Source organism: Podarcis filfolensis, assembly GCF_964270895.1.
Source record: "Podarcis filfolensis genome assembly, chromosome: 3".
Taxonomy (NCBI): domain Eukaryota; kingdom Metazoa; phylum Chordata; class Lepidosauria; order Squamata; family Lacertidae; genus Podarcis; species Podarcis filfolensis.
In genome coordinates, this window is record NC_139606.1 from 69,948,843 (window position 1) to 69,969,124 (window position 20,282).

General features: G+C 44.6%; 2 protein-coding genes across 4 annotated transcripts in view; one reads left to right on the plus strand and one right to left on the minus strand.

The window, feature by feature from the left end:
• Positions 1-682: 682 nt before the first annotated feature.
• Positions 683-20,282, minus strand: part of LOC310759068 (proto-oncogene Mas-like) — a 57,253-nt gene continuing 37,653 nt past the window's right edge. The window contains exons 1-2 of one of the 3 annotated variants that reach the window (XM_083605898.1): positions 6,265-7,002; positions 683-2,087 (exon numbers count right to left, since the gene is read on the minus strand). In XM_083605898.1, coding sequence (XP_083462024.1) covers positions 1,016-2,087; positions 6,265-6,281 — 1,089 coding nt within the window. In that variant the 5' untranslated portion in view covers positions 6,282-7,002 and the 3' untranslated portion in view covers positions 683-1,015. Of the gene's footprint in view, positions 2,088-6,264; positions 7,003-10,471; positions 10,845-20,282 lie in introns of those variants that run through there. The other 2 variants (XM_083605899.1, XM_083605900.1) reach the window with 2 other exon arrangements.
• Positions 15,340-20,282, plus strand: part of IGF2R (insulin like growth factor 2 receptor) — a 67,131-nt gene continuing 62,188 nt past the window's right edge. The window contains exon 1 of the mRNA XM_083605831.1: positions 15,340-15,653. Coding sequence (XP_083461957.1) covers positions 15,343-15,653 — 311 coding nt within the window. The 5' untranslated portion in view covers positions 15,340-15,342. The remainder of the gene's footprint in view (positions 15,654-20,282) is intronic.

Below are 20,282 nucleotides of genomic sequence, written 5' to 3' on the forward strand. Positions count from 1 at the left end.
CTATGACCTGAGGTACTATTTCTGGGTTAGCGGAAGCATCTGTAACCTGAAGCATCTGTAACCCGAGGTACCACTGTAGCACTGTAGAATTTGTTCCCTAAGAAAATTTGTCGGTCGTGCTCTACTGTGAGGAAACAGGTTCAGAATGTTAAGAGGTCTGCGCTCTGCCAAGTGTTCTTATTGCTTTTGTTCAATATAGATTGACTCTAGACTTAGTCATGCTTCAAGAAGATGCAATGAAATCAATCGGACCAGTTACTCATGACAAACTTAAGTCTCATTGATTTCTTTGGGCAAGATTCAAAAAATAATTGCAGTAGTGGGAGTCAGCACAACTGGTCCTTTCCTCATGCCCCTCTGCTCTCTCTGAATCAGCTCTTTTTGGGGGGAGGGTCAGGAGAACCCCTAGAATAGCACAAAGGCAGAGGAAATGGTAGATGGCTCCACTGGAAAGCAGAAACGATCATATTAATGTGACATTAAATTTCATATGACTCTAAGCTTGATGGAGTATGTTTCCAGTCATGTGAAAACAGCATGCTGCTGAGATATTGGTCTGTATTTATATTCCATACCTTGTTTTTAATCAACTGTTTTATTGTAAGCTTTGATTGATGGAGGAATTTAGGACTGAGGAGAGCCTCCCATCTCCAGAGTGGAAGGAGGGCTCTGGCATGACATTGAAAGGCGGGTCCTGGTTATACTGTCATATGTAAATTGACAAATTAAGTGAGAGTGAAGTCAGAAACTGAACAGATCTCTGTTGGGTTGGAAATCCTTTATTGAACACTGGCACAATGTGGTGCATTCATCTACAGACTGTTGTAAATATGCTCATATGTAACACAATACATTTGTAATAAGATTGGTTTAGATGTATGTTTAATGTATATAATGAAATTCACATTCAGTCACATTACTCTAACAGCTTCTAGAGCAGAGATGGGGAACCTGGGGCCTCCCAAAGGCTGTTGGATTCCAACACTCATCAGCCCCCAGTCCACATGGGCAATGTTCAGTGAACATGTGTTTGTTGTGTCACCACCACTTCTGTCTCATCCTTCCAGGATCGATGAAACACAGCAGAGAATGTCTCCCGAGACCTCTGCTGTTTTCGTCTTCCAACAAGGAAGTACACAAAAGGATTAATACTGCCGTTGATTACACTGAGAATGCAAGAAATATTAAAGAAAGCCCCGTTTAGTTTTTTTCCTGGATGCCAGTATGCGACAAAGACTGAGATCCTGAGTGGCAATGCAAAGATGAGGAAGAGGACAACTGTGATAACAATGGTAAGGGAAAGCCGTGCTGAAGATCTTCGCCATACTTTGACCAACAGGCTCAGACTGCAAAGGACTATTATTGGAATAAAAATCACAAAAATTGTGAGAAGGAATAGATTTGCTATGGCATGCTTTCTGTAACATGGTTCTTCAAGTGAAAAATAAGCTCCCCAGCAGGTGAAATATTCTACACCAGTCACCACACAAGAGAAGATCCATAGAAGAGCACATAATATGGCTGAGAGATGTTCTGGCCGATTACTATGGTGCCAGAATGGGAAAAAAGCACCAAGACACCTCTCGATGCTAATGACTGTTAATAAAAAAAAACTGGTGTTATAGCCAAAAAGAGCCAAGATATCAATTACAGGATATATGTAGTTCTCAAAAGTTAGTCCCCCCCATATAATCACACTGAAAACAATGTATATCATGTAAGAGATGAGTACTGTGAAATCTGCAATGGCCAGGTTCAGTATATATACGGTGTATGTATTCCGTTTGATTCCACAACAGAGAAACCGGAAAATGGCTCCGTTGCCAATTAGTCCCAAAATGAGGACAGGCATGGAAGCAAAGGTCACAATGGTGATGATGACTTCATCTCTGGCAGTGTCACTTCGTGTCTCATTAGCAGTATGATTAGAAAAGGACCTTGTCTCTGTAATCAGAGTGCTGTTGCATCCAGGTCCTGCTTGTGTTGGCATCTGGCTGGGCACTGTGAGAACACAATACCGAATTAAATGAGCCTTTGGCTTGGTTCTTATCAGGACACTTCCCAAATGTTCAAGAATGCTGTCTTCCCTGTGAAAAAAAAATAACTCCATTATTAGGTTGCTCAGTATTAGATCTGCAGATGGGCATTTCCAGGTGTTCATATTAAGCAAAGAATAGGCACATGGGGATAGTATAGAGAGTCCCTAAAGGTATGGAAGACAAAATTCCTCATAGATATAAGGCCAATTTAAGAGGCTTCACAAATGCTGCTTTTAAAGGAAGAGCCCATGACTCTGAGGAAGTGGTAGAACATATGTTTTACCTACAAAACGTCTCAGGTTCAATTATTGGCACCTCCAGGCAGAGCTGGGGAAAGGAGTATGGCAACCCTCACATTATTTTACTTTAGTTCAATATGCAGAAGATAAATGAGGTGTATTTTTGGAATACAGAGGAAATGTCTGGCTTGTCAACAATGAGTGATGTGGGGACAATATACTGAGAAAATTTAAAAATGAACCAGTGCCAGCCCGTGTCATTTGCTTGTTACAGAACACAAATGGTCCCCATCCACTCTCTGCCAGGACCAACACTTTAGCAAGCATTGTTGCACCATTCAGACTGGAATGCCTGACTCCATCTGCCTACTTTTTTGGTGCCCTGAAACAGCTTCCTTCACCCTGCTGTATGGCAAGTCCAGCCCTGGAAACAAGTCTATTTAAGGTGAAGTGAGAGAGTCGTCAAGCAGGAATGAGGCACCATTTTACAAAGAACATTTTACAAAGAAGGCCTTCCAGATGTTGCAGGACTACAACTTCCATCATCATAACCAATGGTCACTCCGGCTAGGGCCATAAGTTAGCCAACCCTGGACTTTAAAAGAATGAAACCTTGTAAGCAAAGATAAGATTGCTTGCACTTAATATGGATTTCGCCGTTGCCCCCCTTCACGTTGGTTTCATGAGTATGAAAATCTACGATATCTTTTTGGGAAGTGGTTTGTCTGTCTTCCAGTTCCGTCATGGTTCAGCCTCCTTTTGCAATATCATTGTCAAACTTGGCACGAGGGTTCCTGAGGTGGGGGCAGTAGTCTTTGTTGATGTTTGGAGATTGAGTGCCATTTTGAATCAAGATGGGGGACTGAAATGGGTGTGACCTCACCCATTTTTTGGCATAGGTTGGGCCACCTCTCAAGATTACCATCAACTATCATGGCATGTGGTTTCCTGTGCTGAGTACTGCAGTATTTGTTGATGTTTGGATGCCGGAAGCTATTTTAAATCAATATGGTGGACCACAATGTGACTTTGGCATGACACCATCCAATTTTTGGCATGACGGGTCCAAGCTCATACTCACAATCTGTGCAAACCCAGGGAAATCCTGATCTGGCTCCAACTAAATTTGGGGGCAGGGCTAATGTTTGATTGGGGTTTTGAAACCCTAATTGTGAGGAGGACAGGGGGGAAAGGAGACAATGCATTCCCCCTCCCTACTGACAGTTGCACTGCAGAGACCAGGAACTAAACAGCTGCTGAGTGCAATTCAGTGAAGAGTGCAACGCTCTTGGGGAACACCTTTGTGAAGTAGCACCCAGTTTGTTCCCTGCAGCATCTGGCTGGCAACTCTGAGAACAGGAAGCTGGCCCAGTTTGATTCAGCAGGGCTCTTCTTATGTTCTTACTTTCTAGAAATACAAAATACGTTATGTGTCACACAAAGTGATTCGTCTCCCCTCTCCCTGTAGTGGCCTTTCCCTCCCAATGGAAAACATATGTGTAGTTGGTATTTAAACCAAACAAGGAAACAATTTTTTCAGCTTCTAATTCCGTGACTGATTACAAAACCTTATCTGAGAAATGCTGCTCTATTCAATCTGAGAAATCTGTGACCCTGATCTGAACTCCAGAACTCCATGATTCCATGGGGATTCTCCCAGTCTCCTCTGTCTGCAAGGCACTTCTAGCAGAAGACTGATCTCTAAATTTGGGGTGACATTGGGAATTCAACAGAGGCAGCTAGGATTTTGCAGAGAGAGAGAGAGAGAGAGAGAGAGAGAGAGAGAGAGAGAGAGAGAGCGCACTAGGATGAATCCTTTAGGTAGCATACCCAATATGGTCCTGAAACAAACAGACACACACACAGTGCTGGCCTTATTTTTGTGTGTGGAAAGAACAATATTCATAAGGGTCTCCTTCGTGTTTCCAAATTGAGGCTGCAAGGAATGCTACCCCTAACAGTACATTATCCATTATATCCACCCAACTTTCCTGAGAAGTTCCAGGAGTGCAGTCCTTACCAGGTTTGGATCGCCTTTGGAAGAAGGTCACTGGAGGCTAACTGATGTTTTGGAGTAACTACCTTTCTTTACAGATATACAAGTTAAGCATAAGTGGAGGCCTCAGGGACATTACTCCAAGATGTTTACAGAGCCCAACCTCAGATCTTATTGTCTTCCTCGGATTATGAATTTGAAAAACTTTTCTGAAAACTATTTTCTGATGGGGTGTATGTGTCATAGCTCCATCTGCTGATCCCAATTCTAAATTAAGCTGAAGGCAGCTCCCCCAGCCTCCAGGACAACCAGCCTCATATAACCAACATGCTTAAGTCTAAGTAATGCTTGAAGGGGTTGAGACCATAGAATTAGCTGTCCTGCAAAGCTTAGCTCACCTTGAAAGGAATGAGATAACCAATCCTTTGTTTCCCTTCAGTCTACATAAGAAGTTCAGCATGTGAAGAGGCTAAGCTGGTTGCTCCTGCTTTGCCGTATTGATCTCACAAACAATTTTTCAGTTCCTTTGCTAGTCATTTAGGAACTTTCATCACTTTGGAACTAAATGGAGTTTTATTACCTCTCTCACTGATGTATGGAAAAACACATGAACCTGACCTTTGGAGAGTTTCTAAGTAAACCATTTTTAACTTACTAAACATGTGGTCTTTTCCTATGCTAGGGCAAGAAGGGACTATTTTGGAACTCACTTGGGAAGACATATTTAAAGGTCTAACTGTCTATATTTCCATGCTTTGCTTTGCTCTGTTTTCTATCTCTACTGAGGTTCTTTCACCAGAGTACTTGCTTCAAACTTGGTTCTTGGCATGCAGGGAATTCTCCCTTTATATATATTTCTTCTTCCTCGCACCAACACACATATACTTTCCCCCCCCCTTTGTTTAATAATATGTTCTTGTGCCAATTCTCTCCCCCACCCCCCGTCGTGCACAATAACGAAAGTAGAACCGGCTGGACCAGGCCAGTGGCCCATCTAGTCCAGCATCCTGTTCTCTCAGTGGCTCGGGAAAGCAGGATTTGAACACAAGAGCACTCTCCCCTCCTGTGGTTTGAAGCAGCTATGATTCTTGCAGCTATCCATTGAGGGCCTCCCAACTCCTGTGCAACATCTTTTTCTCCCTTCCCTTCCTTTCTTGACTGCATTTTCTGTTTTGTTCTGCTGCTAGTTTTTTATTGGATTCTATAACACAACAGAACACACAAGCATCTTAATGGTGTTATGAATTTGTGGGTGCCAGACACCCAAAGTACCTGGGTCCAGTAGGTGTTAGAATTTAATTAGGGCTTGGGATGTTAAAACTGGGATATAGCCAGTATTAGGCCTTGTGTATTAGGCCGTGTGCTATTGACACGTCTAATCCTTTAAGTAAGTCAAATGTCAAAAGCTAATTAAGCCAGGCTAACTTCCTTATGAGGTGATAACTGGGGGGGGGGGAGGGGGGGAATGAGCCATTAAGAGGAAAAAGAATCAAAGGGTCTTGCCGTGAGGGGGCAAATTGTTGGGCTCCCTCCCTCTATTCAGAGTTAGATGATAAAGCCAAAGCTTAGTGAGGCTAGGGTTAGAAGCAATATGGGTTAGAGAAGGGAGTTGGGAGTTATAGGACCACATAAAATCGTATTCTAGGTCGCGCCTATGGAAGGAAGACTCTCTTGGAGTGCTGATGCTGTGAACCTCTCCATTGTAGACTCGGGTTGTATATATGTGTGAGTAAACCATCTATCCTAAAGACACCACAGTCTCCGCTGTGGCTCATTCCTGAAAGGAAACATGAACTCTGGGTAAAGCACCAGGAACCCCCTGGAATCTTGTACCACTTGGAGATTGGGGGTGGCGTGAAGAGAAGCTGCCTCCTCACAAAGCAAGGCTTCACGATGGCCAGAAACCCCACACTTCTGCTGTGCCCATTGCTATGCATACCCACCAAATACTTAGTCACTGAATTGGAGCCATGGTCCCAAGCACACTTACCTGGGAGTAAGCCGCATTGGACTTAGTGGAGCTTACTTCTGAGTATATGTATATAGGCTTAGGATGGCAGTGTAGTCTGTTGGAATTTATCTGATGAACAGCAAAACAAATTGAGTACTGTAGAAGAAAGAGGGGGGAAGCCAGAGAGCCTCACCAGTTGCTTTACTTCACTGTACATCTTAGCAATACCAAAAAAGGAAGAGCATGTCAGTTCAGTTTTCTTCTATGCCCCTGGAGGACAAGGTTCTGCCAATCTGAAAGCAGTCACATTTCTCTTGTTCAAGTGCACATATTATTTGGCAAACACGACTGATATCAGGGCCGGCCTGCCCATGAGGCCAGGTGAGGCAACTGCCTTGGGTGGCAGGATCTGTGGGGCGGCAGATCTGGCCTCTGCAGGCCCCATGACCTCCTCTGCCACTATGCTCAGACGCACCAGCACTTAGTCACCACTGTTAGGAAGCCTTTTCCTGTGATGAGGTTCGTTATGGGAAGAAGGCGTGGGGTGACGCAGGTGCACTGAGGTTTTGGCCAGTACCGCAGCATAAGCAAGCCAAAGCTGCAAGGGATGAGAGCTGCCTAAAGCCCACCTCCTCCTCATCCCTCACAGCAGCGGCTTGCGTACACTCCAGTACTGGCCAGAGCCTCAATATGGTTGTGGAATCTCGTCTCCTCCCTGTGGCGAGACCCTGCAAAGGCTTTTCCCTGAGGAGAAGTGTTTGTGGAGTCTTGCCCCCACTCCCCACCCCTGATTTATCTGTCTGCCTCTTCCTTTGCTACTCTGCTTGTGTTGCTTCCATCCTTGGCTGATTTTGTTTAGTTACTTGTTGGCCTTCGTCTGTCTCGAAATACAATGAATTTATTAAAATAGTAGTATCTTAGAGGGTGTATTTGATTGGCTGAAATCCTGAACAGGAGCAATACAGTTAGGCAGATCAATAGAGGGTGTGTGTGGGGGAGAGAGAGAGAGAGAGAAGGGATTCTATATGGATGGAGTGCAAGTCTTATGTGAAGCAGGAATGTTGTGAATGGTCTCTAAGAGCAGGATCAGGTTGCCAACAAGGAAGAGACAGAAGCAGCCCACTAGCTGGGATGGAGTTGCTGTGCCAGCTTCCTGGCAGGTGGGCTGCTGCTGCTGCTGCTGCATGCTGGGAGGGAGAGGAGCAAGGTCCAGGGAGGTCAGTGCAGTGCAAACACACCAGCAGGACCCACTTTTGGAGCTCCTGCCAGTGCATCTGCACCAATCTCTTTAATCATTTTATTCCAAAAAATGTATACACTGCTTGATTGTAGGGGGGAAACCTCAAAGCGGTTTACAAAAAAGATAAAACAATGAAATTAATTGCTAAAAAATGTTACAGCAATAATTTGAAATAAAGACAAAGTTAAAACCACAACAGAAAGTAAAACGCACACAGACTTTCTAAATACCTGGGTGGGCTTGTCTAAACAAGAATGTTTTTATCAGGCGCCAAAAAGAATACAGTGAAGGTGCCTGCTTGATATAAACAGGCAGGGAGTTCCAAAGTGCATGTGCTGACACATTAAACGATCAAGTTCTTGCAAATGCGGGAGGGATATTACCGTATTTTTCGCCCTATAGGACGCACCTTTTCCCCTCCAAAAATGAAGGGGAAATGTGTGTGCGTCCTATGGGGCGAATGCAGGCTTTCCCGGGCTTCCTGCAGCTCTGCGGCACCCTCCGGATCCCGGCGCGAAGCCGCGTGGGGCTCCGGAGGGTAGCGCAGAGCTGCTTGCGCTCCCAGGCTTCCTGCAGCTCTGCGCCACCCTCCAGATCCCGGCGCGAAGCCGCGCGGGGCTCCGGAGGGTGGCGCAGAGCTGCCTGCACTCCATGGCTTCCTTCAGCTCTGCGCCACCCTCCGGATCCCGGCGCGAAGCCGCGCGGGGCTCTGGAGGGTGGCGCAGAGCTGCCTGCGCTCCCGGGCTTCCTACAGCTCTGCGCCACCCTCCGGATCCCGGCGCGAAGCCGCGCGGGGCTCCGGAGGGTGGCGCAGAGCTGCCTGCGCACCAGGGCTTCCTGCGGCTCTGTGCCACCCTCCGGATCCCGGCGTGAAGCCGCGCGGGTTCCGGAGGGTAGCGCAGAGCTGCCTGCGCACCAGGGCTTCCTGTGGCTCTGTGCCACCCTCCGGATCCCGGCGCGAAGCCGCGTGGGGCTCCGAAGGGTGGCGCAGAGCTGCCTGCATTCCGAAGCCTGGTGCGTGTTGAAGAGCGCGCCCGGGCTTCGCGCACCTCTCCGCAAGCCTGGGGAGACCGGTGCGGCTCCCTAGGCTTGCGGATAGCAGGCTTTCTGGGGGCTGGGGTCGGGGGAAGCTCGGGCTTCCCCCCGCCTGCCCCGTGCCTGGGGGGGGGGAGGGAAATATTTTTTTTTCTTTATTTCCCCTCCCCCCAAAAATTAGGTGCGTCCTATGGGGCGGTGTGTCCTATGGGGCGAAAAATACGGTATGTGGCACCTATAATGGTGCCAATTCCACTTATTAAAGCAGTCAGCTGGGCACATAACAGTGTAAGGTTACCGTATTTTTCACCCTATAGGACACACTTTTTCCCCTCCAAAAATGAAGGGGAAATGTGTGTGCGTCCTATGGGGCGAATGCAGGCTTTCGCTGAAGCCTGGAGAGCAAGAGGCGTCAGTGCGCACCGACCCCTCTCGCTCTCCAGGCTTCGGGAAGCTATCCGCAAGCCTTGCAAGCCCGGCGGGAGTTCCCTCGGGCTCGCAAGGCTTGCGGGTAGCAGCCTGCAGCCCACAAGCTCGGGGGACAGCGGGGAGGCGGAGCGCCGCCATTCCGCTGTTCCCCGACCTGGTTTGGATTCCCCGACCTGGTTTTTGGGGGGAAATAAAGGAAAAATATTATTCCTTTATTTCCCCCCCAAAAAACTAGGTGCGTCCTATGGGCGGTGCGCCCTATGGGACGAAAAATACAGAATTTCCTTGCTACCTCACCCTTCTCCCTCTCTCCCACTAAACAACAGCTGCCCAGCTGCTGGGAAGAGAGCATAGAGGCTCCAAGCTGCCCGGTGAAGTACTTCTGGGAAGAGGATACGGTGTTGGATGTGTGTGAATGGAGAACTGGCACTGGAAAGGCATTCAAAGCAAAAAGCGCATCCATATTTTTTATATCTCCAAAAGTCAACATTACATTAGAGCAAAGGAAGCTGTGCTTTGCTGCTGATCCATGTACCTCAGTGTTGTCCACTCTGACTGGCAGTGGCATTCCAGAATTTCAGATGGGAGTCTTTCCTGGACCTGCCTCATCACGGACTTGTGATCCTCTGCCTGCAAAATGTATGCTCTACCAACTAGGCTACTTAGCCACCAGTACAAATAATAACCAGGCACATTTGCAGATTCACCAGTCAGAAAATAACTGCTTTCATGCTGTTTAAGCCAGACCAAATTTTCTGAATCTGAAGAGCAGCTAGAGAGGCCAACTTGTAGGAAAGGAAAGGGGCAGAGAAACCATTGTTTCTCATTTTGAAGCATCACCCCTTTCCTTATGCTGCATTCCTGCATTCCCATAATATGCCTGGAGGCATATTAGTGCATATATCAGTGCAATCGTACACAAGTCTACTCAGAAGCCAGACCCTCAGTTCCTGGGGGAAACAGAAGTTAGGAGAAAGATGCAATCCTGAACCAAGTTTGTTCCCTAAATTCTAGAAGGATGCTATCAATCATGGGTAAAATCAAGGATAGGGCTTAACTTTTACTCAGAGTAGACCCATTGTAATTAACTCATGACATTAGGTTAATTAATTTCAACGAGCCCACTCTGAGTAAAACCTTGTTGAAAACTACCTCATATACTACAGTGACTAACAAAACAGAGAGATTATAGACTTAAGCAAAATGCTTCAGTTTCTGTCTTCTTCAACTGTTTGGATATGAATCATAAATATTAAATTATATTATTACACAAAGATATTTACACTCATGAATTTAATCAATACGTTCCTGTTTTATATCAGACAGAAATATCAATATTAACCTTCTGTTCTACTTTATAATCAAAGAATAGAGAAGCAATCCATTTTAATTTCGTATCTAACCTTCCAAAAATCAATAAAGATTGCCATGCTTCCTTAAATTCAGGTTTTAAAAATTGGGCAATTATCTAAATTAACTGAAAGGAGCGGATTGAATTGCTGTATAGTAACAAAATGCATGTATCTTATTAGCACTACTTACCAATCGCTATCCAGGGAACCGTTTCAAAATATTTCCTTCTAATCAGGAAGGGATTTGTGGTCTCCTAGAATTGTAACAGCTGGAAAATATATCTTGCTAGCAGGAGAAAGAAAATGTTACTTCTTTGCTCCCATGTTATCTGCTTTCAACTCAATCAAACGCTCTTGCTGGACTTCTATTTGTTTTATCAGCATTTGGCAGACTGAATTTGACTGTCCAACAAACACATGTAATTATCTGAGAATATAAGGATATGGAATTATATTTTCCCAAACCTAAGCCTATGACACATCTGGTCAGATGTTCATGCTGATCCTACCACGACAGGCTATGTCTATTAAATGTTTTCTGCACTCTCTTGGCAGAGGTTAGAAATGCTATACATACGAAACCTCAACAATTAGATATATTCAGGATTGGGAAGAATGCTGGTAACCCGGATAAAGTTTTGAGAGTTTAAATCTCAATAAAATTATTAGGAGCATATTCAGATTGGCTTATTTTCCTATGATTGCCATATTTCAAAAAGTGAAAACTTGGACACAATAGTTGTTGAGCTTTTTGGCCAAAGTTGTTTACTTTTTTTTTGCAAAATCACCAAAATTTGGAAAATTGTCAAAAAGAACTATTCCAATGTGGGCTGCCATATGCCTGGGTTCTCACATACATTTTTGCTGCTTTTCGAAAATTCTGCCCGGATGACATTTTCAATGGACGAATCCTAGCTGTGTCTGGGAAATTGTGGATGTATGGCAGTCCTAATTTTGTACATGATGTGCTACACTTGAGCAGATGATACGGTCCTCAGCACTGCATCCCACAATAATGAGTCACACACAGAAATTCTCTGTAAAGACCTTGTTAATTTCGGCTAATTTCAACAAGGGTGATTCTTGGCTGATTTAAAGTGTCTCCTCAAGGTTCTTCCTCCTTTTTCTAAGAATTGTGTCAGTTTTCTTGAGGCGTCTTTGGTGTAATTGTACAAATCCAGCATCCATTTGGTGAAAATAAGGAAAAGGCATAAGTCTGCCATTCTGGGAGGAGTATGTATGTATGTATGCATGCATGCATACATGCATGCCTAATATGTATAGGAAGATTGCAGATCCCAGGAGTGGTGTATGGATGCAACCAAGGGCTTTAGGTTGATAGTTTAATGTTTAACTTATCTTAAAGTGGCCATTTAGGCACTGCTAAAGAAGAAATGTGTCGCCAAAAAATGACGACAAAAGATGGTGCAGTTCTACCTAAATTTAGGAATAATTGTTATAATCTTAAGTAGAAGTGCTGCACATCTCACCATAGTGGGGAAGACTGTGAACAGGGGGTCTGTGCACATGTTGTTCACTGCTGTCTAACTGCTGATGGGCAACTGCAAGGCTTCTCTTTTTACAGTTCCTTACCTTTAAACCAGGCGTTCTTTCAACATTTGAGGAGTTACTTGGGAAATGGGAATTTCCCTTATTTGCTTCATAATTTACAGTCCTTTCCTAACAGAAAGGGCTTGTAATTATTATCTCCTTATGTATGTATGAATTTATCTTTTCCCCCATTTTGTTTTGCTTTTTGAACTCAAAAACTCTGACCTAAACATACACAAGCCACTTATTGACCCACACCTGGATATTTAACAGGGCAACCTTAAACATACCTACTCAGAAGTCCCAGGGAGTAAGCTTGCAGCCAAACAAAGCATTTGCTCCTGGAAGGCATTAGGACAGGGGTCAGCAAACGTTTTCAGCAGGGGGCCAGTCCACTGTCCCTCAGACCTTGTGGTGGGCCGGACTATATTTTGAGGGGGGAAATGAACAAATTCCTATGCCCCACAAATAACCCAGAGATGCATTTTAAATAAAAGGACACATTCTACTCATGTAAAAACACGCTGATTCTCGGACTGTCCGCGGGCCAGATTTAGAAGGCGATTGGGCCGGATCTGGCCCCCGGGCCTTAGTTTGCCCACCTATGCATTGTGAAAGTAACCCTCCACTGACCTCTGCTGGCCTCTCAGCAGCCCTGGCCAGCAGGAATCAGGAAAACATTGGATGCAGCAATCATTACTCTGACCCACTGCTCCTAGGGGTGGGGACTGTCCTGCTTGGGTGGATTTCCCTATTCATATATGTAGTCCTAAATATAATCTAATGATTACATGTACCATTCACAGGGTGGGTTAGGGGTTCTAAAATAAAAGAATGCAATTTTGCTTATGTTCTCTTGTCCATACTGAGAATCACTATGACAATATTTCAGAATTAGATCACACAAATTAAAATAGATTTAGACAGCATAATACTGCCACCCAGTGGAAATAGCAATAGTATACGATTCGTGCTTTATCATCACAGCACAGGAGAGGGAACCTTTGCTCTGCAGAAAGAATATTGGCAAATGTTAAGATATGTAAGCCCCTTCCTCATTTACTACTACCCTACTAATTGCATATCCAGGACTTGTTGGAGAGATAGTGTGACTCACAAGTGCATATTTAACTTGCTGCTCACACACCAGGCAAGAGGTGGATAGTATTTATTGACAGGCAGCTACACTCATTGATACCCAGGCACTTAGCAAAGGGCAGGTGAGGGTGAAGCTGACGGTGAGAATAGGGCAGCCAGGTTATCTTCTTCCAAGCTGGGATCACAGCAAGGGAGATGTCCACCAACCCTAAAAAGGAAACTAGTAAGTCCAAATAGGGCTAAATTAGGATGTCAGTGGGCAGCTTGACAAGAAAGCAATAATGAGAGGCTTCATCTGAGGACTTGATCCAAAAGTGATCTCTGTGTAAGGAATCCATAGGAACCCATTTCTTGAGTTCTAAAGCTAAGAATAGGATTCTGGATAATGGACAGTAAGGTGTGGCACATCTGGCTTAATATGTTTTTACCAAAAATACTGAAGAGAAAATCCAGGGACTAAACTGGATGTATTCCAGTACTAATTGTTCCCCCTTGTGCCTGGAAACTGAATGGTACACAGCCCATCTAACAGAAGGAATTTTGGGAGGCTCCTTGTTGCTGAGCACTTGTCTGCACTACAGAAATTCATGATCCCCCAACACTTTGTGAGGATTGGCTCATGCATACATGGCTAACATGGGGGAATGCCAAAGCCAGCTGTTACCCAGGTGTGCTCCTTCCTTAGGCCAAACACACAGGTTCTTTGGTAGAAGGGAAACAGGAATAGAGAACTATTCATGGAGATGGGGAGCCAGCCATTCTATATTTCTCCTTCCCATTGGCTCTTGGCGCAACCTGAAACCTACACGACATGGCAAAGCCTCATCTTAAAGTCTTTCCAGATGTGGGCTTCACCACTAACCATTTGCACTCTTGCTTTTTTTTTTTTACCATCTACCCAGGAGAGTTCTAGAGAACTTAAAAGCTTGCACATTGTTCTGTGGCATCTAGGGTGGCTTAATGCAGGTATCAGCTTAACACTGGATTCTGGAAATTTTTTATGGGCCACCATGGCTAACTTTACCTTTTTATGTCATTGATTTTTTTTTTAATAAACTGGTGCCTTTGATTGGGGAGAGGGATTTTAACTATTTAAAAGACTGGAATGTTTACATTTTGTCCAATGTGTTTGCTCTTAAGACAATTGAACCTGCTGATGACATAGGTCTACTTTACAAGCTCATTGCAAGAGTGTACACAATAAAGATTATAAAGCACTCTTCAAATTAAGATTGCTCTTTTATTTACACAGACTTGGAAACAAACCCTAGTGAACTCTGCAGGGCTCATTTCTGAGTAAATATGGGTAGAACTAGGCTGCAAGCCGGTTTGCTTGACATGGTAAGCTAAACTTTACAAATAAGCAACCTTCTTCCTCCTCCAGTCTTTTTTATTCCACACCACACAGAGCTAAGGCAAGGTGTCATTCAAACTATGGCTCATGGTTAAACTCTGTAATCATGAGTTATAAAAAAGACATTGGAGGACCAGAGGATGAACACGATCCAAGTGTAATGAGAACCAGGCCTGCATGTCCAATATAAATAAGTAATCACAGATCAAGCAAAATGTATTCAATAAGCAAAAATAAATGGTTTATTTTGAAAACACATCCAGTAAACTCTGGGTGAAGCTTATTCTCATGCCTTAATTGCCTTTGGAAACCCAACGAAGTTTCCCAATGCCTCTTTTCTAAGAGTCCTGGAAGATTTCTCTGAACATAGGAAGAGTATGTACTTCAGAGACAGGTAAATGTTCCATCTCATCCAACATCCTGTTTTTGTAGTGGCAAACCAGACACCTATATGTCCAAAAGCAGGACCCGAGTGCAGCAGCTGTCTCTCCACTTGTGAACCCACGGAAGCTTTCCTCCATTCTAGTAACCACCGCCCATGCTAAGTAAAACCGTTATTCTAATTTCTCCATGTAATAAAGTAGTTTCTAGGGGCCCTGTCACAGCCTCCAAAAAGAACCCCCGTGCCTTTGCTTCTTTGGGAATTAGGCATTTGTGGCTGGTTCACGCACGCAAGTTCCTCACTGCCACGGCTGCCTTGCACGTGTGGACGAGCCATTGCACACCTAACGCATCGCGTGCACCGCGTTCCCGGCGGGAATCCTTCCGCCCACCCGGCAGATGAGACGCGAGTCGGAAGCGCTGAGTCCAGGAGTCAAATCAAGTGAAGCGGTCGTGTGAACCAACTCTGCGGTTCTACGATTCCTATCCGGGGGCTTTTTCTGGGCTTATCCATTCTTGGGTGCAGCCATCCGCGTGAGCTTCAGCATGTGAGCGGCAGCTTTATCAGCCTATCGGCCGCTCAGCCGCTTCCCCAGCCCCCCACCATCGGAAAGCGGCCGCTCTTCACGCCCCACCTCACATGACTGCCGCCACGTGACAGGCGCGGGGCGGGTCACATGAGCGGCTCTGGCGTGTGTTGGGGCGGGAGTCACATGACCCGCTTGCCTGTTCTCTCCCGTCTTCTCGACCATGTCAGCGGAGTAGCCCCGGAAGCTGCACCGAGAGCCCTGTGCCCCGCCATGAGACGCGACGCCTGGGCCCCGGCTGGGGGGCCTCGCCGGCTCCAGGTTTCCTCTCCTGGGTCTCGACCCGGGTTCCCTCTCGTCCTGCTGCTCCTCTCCATCGTCCTCCCGAGTCAGCAGGGAGGCAGCGCCGCCGCCGCCGCCGCCGCGGCCCAGGGCAGCTTCAGCTACCAGGAGCTGTGCCGGTGAGTGACTGCCTGGCTCGCCTCCTCCGTCCCGGGAAGCTGCCCCTGGTGAACAGCTGGCAGGGGCCCAAGGGCGGCGCGCGGAACCGGAAAACTCGAGTTGCTGCTTCCCCTTTCCGTGCAGCACCTGGCGCGCAGGTGGAAACGCTGAGCGTTCAGACAAGCGCTGCTTCGGCTTCCTCTTCTTTTGTGTTTGTAACGGTTATGGGACATCTCGTATTTTAGTCTTTAAAGTAGCCTTTTCGTACCTTTTAATTCCCCCCCTCCCGCCCTTCTGTATTCCCTCGGTTGTATTAGGGAAATGTGCGTTTGCGTGTCTGGTAAAAGACGCCTTCTGTGTTAGTTCGCAGAGGTCGCAACCGCTCCTAATGCCATCCCCCCATAGGTGGAACTGCTCGGGTTTGTTTCAGACATGTTATCTGTGCAGGCAGTGGGGCCGCTTTGTAACTTCTAAAGTGATTTTATGCAAGGAGGAGTGTTTTCTTCAAGGAGTTTAGCTGAGGTGCCATCTGCTGTACTATACAAGTACAGTACTGGGCTGGAGCAGTGTCCTTAATGCCTGGATGTGAGGGGCACCGGCTCCCTTCCACAGCTTTCTATCAACTGTTAAAACAGTCTTCATTCCTAGGCAGTTTTTGCCTGGATAGTAATTGAGGTTTTTCACAGCTGTGATGTATTGACTCAATTACACTTTGTCAAAACACATTTGCATAAAATTTCCCTTGGGAGAATGGTGTTGCGAAATGAACTTAATTGCCTATCTCAGACCTTCCTCTTTGTTAGGACAAATAACTAGAGCTGTTGCTTGTGTATTTAACTTGCTCAGTGGGTTGAATCCTGTACCATCAAAATAATTGCATATGGTATGCTTGGAACAATGCAAATCTAGTAAGTGGAACAGGTTTTTCCTGCTGTTAACTTGAGAAGTAGTTAATTTAACCTTTGCCTGCTCTCCTGCGTTGTGATAGCCAGCTCAAAAGTTCAGTATGTTTCACTTTCTGTGGAAAGGAAGCTCAGCCCCCATCATGCTTTTATGCAAACATTTATGAATGTATGAAGGTGTTTTAGACAAAGTCTGATATGATACATTTAGCTGAAGATAGTTTCTACTCATTAGCATCAGTTCTCCAGGATTTCAGATGGGCTCTTCTTGACTCTGCCTAGAGAGGTCAGAAACGTTTTGTATGGAAAGCATTTACAGTATCACTGAACTATGTCTCCTTCATAGGCAACTCTGTAATTGGAGTAGCCTAGCATGCATAGCGCAAAATATGGTCTGAAACTCAACATCAAAAAAACGAAGATCATGTCCACTGGTCCCATCACCTCCTGGCAAATAGAAGGGGAAGAAATGGAGGCAGTGAGAGATTTTACTTTCTTGGGCTCCATGATCACTGCAGATGGTGACAGCAGCCACAAAATTAAAAGATGCCTGCTATTTGGGAGAAAAGCAATGACAAACCTAGACAGCATCTTAAAAAGTAGAGACATCACCTTGCCAACAAAGGTCCATATAGTAAAAGCTATGGTTTTCCTAGTAGTGATGTATGGAAGTGAGAGCTGGACCATAAAGAAGGCTGATTGCCAAAGAATTGATGCTTTTGAATTATGGTGTTGGAGGAGACTCTTGAGAGTCCCATGGACTGCAAGAAGATCAAACCTCTCCATTCTTAAGGAAATCAGCCCTGAGAGCTCACTGCAAGGACAGATCGTGAAGCTGAGGCTCCAATACTTTGGCCACCTCATGAGAAGAGAAGACTCCCTGGAAAAGACCCTGATGTTGGGAAAGATGGAGGACACAAGGAGAAGGGGACGACAGAGGATGGCTGGACAGTGTTCTCGAAGCTACAAACATGAGCCTGACCAAACTGCGGGGGGCAGTGGAAGACAGAAGTGCCTGGCGTGCTCTGGTCCGTTGGGTCACGAAGAGTTGGACATGACTAAATGACTAAACAACAACAACAACAGCATGCATAGATGTCTTGTGTTAGTATGTTGCATCTTGTTACTTTAAGCAACTGTAAATAGCATTTATTCAGAATCCTTAAATAATTATTTAGCACCTTTGGGTGTTCAAAATGCATTGCATATGCATTACATATCTCATTTTGTGTTGCTGTGGAAGAGAGGAACCCCTTAGTGGTGAGATATTCCAAGCCCAGTGAGGTTAATTGCTAATTGAAACTTTCCCTCCAAGGAAACAATAAACATTGGATGGGGAGAACACTGGGAACTAATAAGGAACAGGGGAAGCTGCCTTGTACTGAGCCAGACTTTTGGTCCATGTATTCATTATTGTCCACAGTGACTAGCAGACACTCCAGAGTTTCGTGCAGAAAATTCTCAGTCCTACCTGAAGATGACAGGAATTGAACCTGTGACCTTCTGCATGTGAAGCAGATGCTCTACCATTGAGCTATGACCCTTCCCATCTTACATCTCTCTAATATTTTTTTTTACATTGATACAAGACAAGTTTAGGCATGTCTTAATTAGCTGAGGTTGCTCTACAATCCCAGAAGATCACTGCTGTAGCCCTATGAAGCCTGTCTCAAGCCAACACAACTAAACTCTTTGCTTCCTTTTGTTTCATCTTCTCCATGCACTCCATCCTTAAATAGTATATTTTTAGATCCCACCCTTGCAGGTGAATTGTCTTTTCAGAAGAATATTCTTTAGTAATTCCCTGCCAATGTGGAAATTTCAGCAACTCTTTAGAGAATGGGTTGTCAGTATTTCCTGCCTTGCTATAAAAGATAACCTTCAGCAGCTATAACAGTTATCCCCATATTGCAAATGGGGATACGCAGACTGAGAGAGAAGAATGCTTGAGTAAGGCCACCCATTGAGTTCATGGCAGAAGTGACATTTGAATTGGGGACTGCACTGATTCCTAGCTTTGTCCTTTGGCCACAATGTTACACTACAATCTGTTTCTTCTGTTTTGTTGATTTTTGCGTGGAAGTGGAGAGAGGCTGCCATGTTGAATTGTAGATACATTTTCAAACCAAAACAAGAAATTGGTTATACTTGGAGTACATTTTGTTCAGGACTAAGTTGGAAAAGCACTCTTTATGTGTGTAAAATGCATTCCACGTTGAATAAACACAAACAGTGGCTCATTGTGTGAATGAGGTGAGCTGTATACCTGCAGGATTTTACTGAAAAGGTTTTTGCTTCATTTTTGCAATGAATAAAGCAATTCATTGCTTTAGAGAATCTGTGTAGCATTCCAATGCAAGTGGGTTGGTCTCTCTCTGTGTATATTTATTAAACTGTTCGGTTGTGCTGTGCCAGCAATTCCAACCTTGCCATTGTATAAAGTAGAACGTGGCAGGTAATTTTGGCATGTGCCTGCAGACTTGCAATTGAGCACAGAGCAGAAATTAACAAAAAGCCTGGCTGAGTCAAGATTAAAACTGACTTGGTGACGAACTGATGTGTCTTTATCAGTATCATTTGTTTTCAGGGGGAAAAATATAGTGATGTTTACCAAAAACAAAACAGCAACAACAAAACAAATTGTTGAAACTTGGAAAATACAGAAATATTCTAAATTCAGCACCACTGGTACCAGCACTTAACTTCACCTTAGTCAGTCTTCTGCATGTCAGCTTGCAATTACAGCTTCATGATCATTCATAACTGCCTACATAACTGACTATATTTTCTTGTTTGTTTTTTTTAAAAATCTATATTGTATTTTGTTTGGATATGTCCTGTTCTTTCTTGTTTTCCTGCCAGCATTTTAAATATCCTCTCCCTTGGTAAATTTCAGTGTGGAATCTTTGGGATTTTTCCAATTATACTCTTGTCTGAGGTAGCACTATTGAAATATTTAGAACATTGCTTCTTAAATGCAAGATGTGAACAATATACAAACTTTAGTGTAAAGCACATTTTAAAATTTAATCTATATATGCTTCTGATAAATTTTGACTATCCACGATGTGTTGAAATCCAACACAGTACAACTGGGCAGATTTACGCCACTACTAACGTTGCATTTCCAGAAGAGAGATTATACCCAAAATTACAGAGGGCAATCTACCATATTTTTCCATTTAGGATGGGTTGCAGCTTTTTGAAGGGGGGGATATTTAGAAAGTTAAGCCTCATGCAGTTCAATGGTGCTTTGCAATACTGTAGATTAAGGGAAAAAATCTCTCACTGTTAGATGCCTTGTTGGAGTAGATGCAGTTTGGGAGGAAGGACAGAAAAGCAATATCGGGCACCATTTGTTAGTTACAGAATTATTGTAATGACTAGCAGGAATTGAAAGAGTTCAAGGAGAGGAGGAGTAAAAATGTGTTGGTGTTACAGCAGAGGCCTTGAAGTCCTATGTTTCTCCTTGTCCTATAGCCTGATGGAATGGCTACTAGAGATGACAGTGGCAGGAGAAATCTGACAGAGCTGGTCTTATGGTAGAGTGGATGGAGAGTGACTGTTGTCCATACGGGATCACTATGTCTGTTCCAGTGCCTAGTGCACTATTTTTGGACTTAATTCACATTTCTGCCTTCCCATAACTTCTCACCTTACCTCTGCACAGGCCCTCGTCTCCTGCACTCCATTTATTAATCTTTTGTAGCATCACCTAAAAGTCCCACATTACATATCTATTTAAAC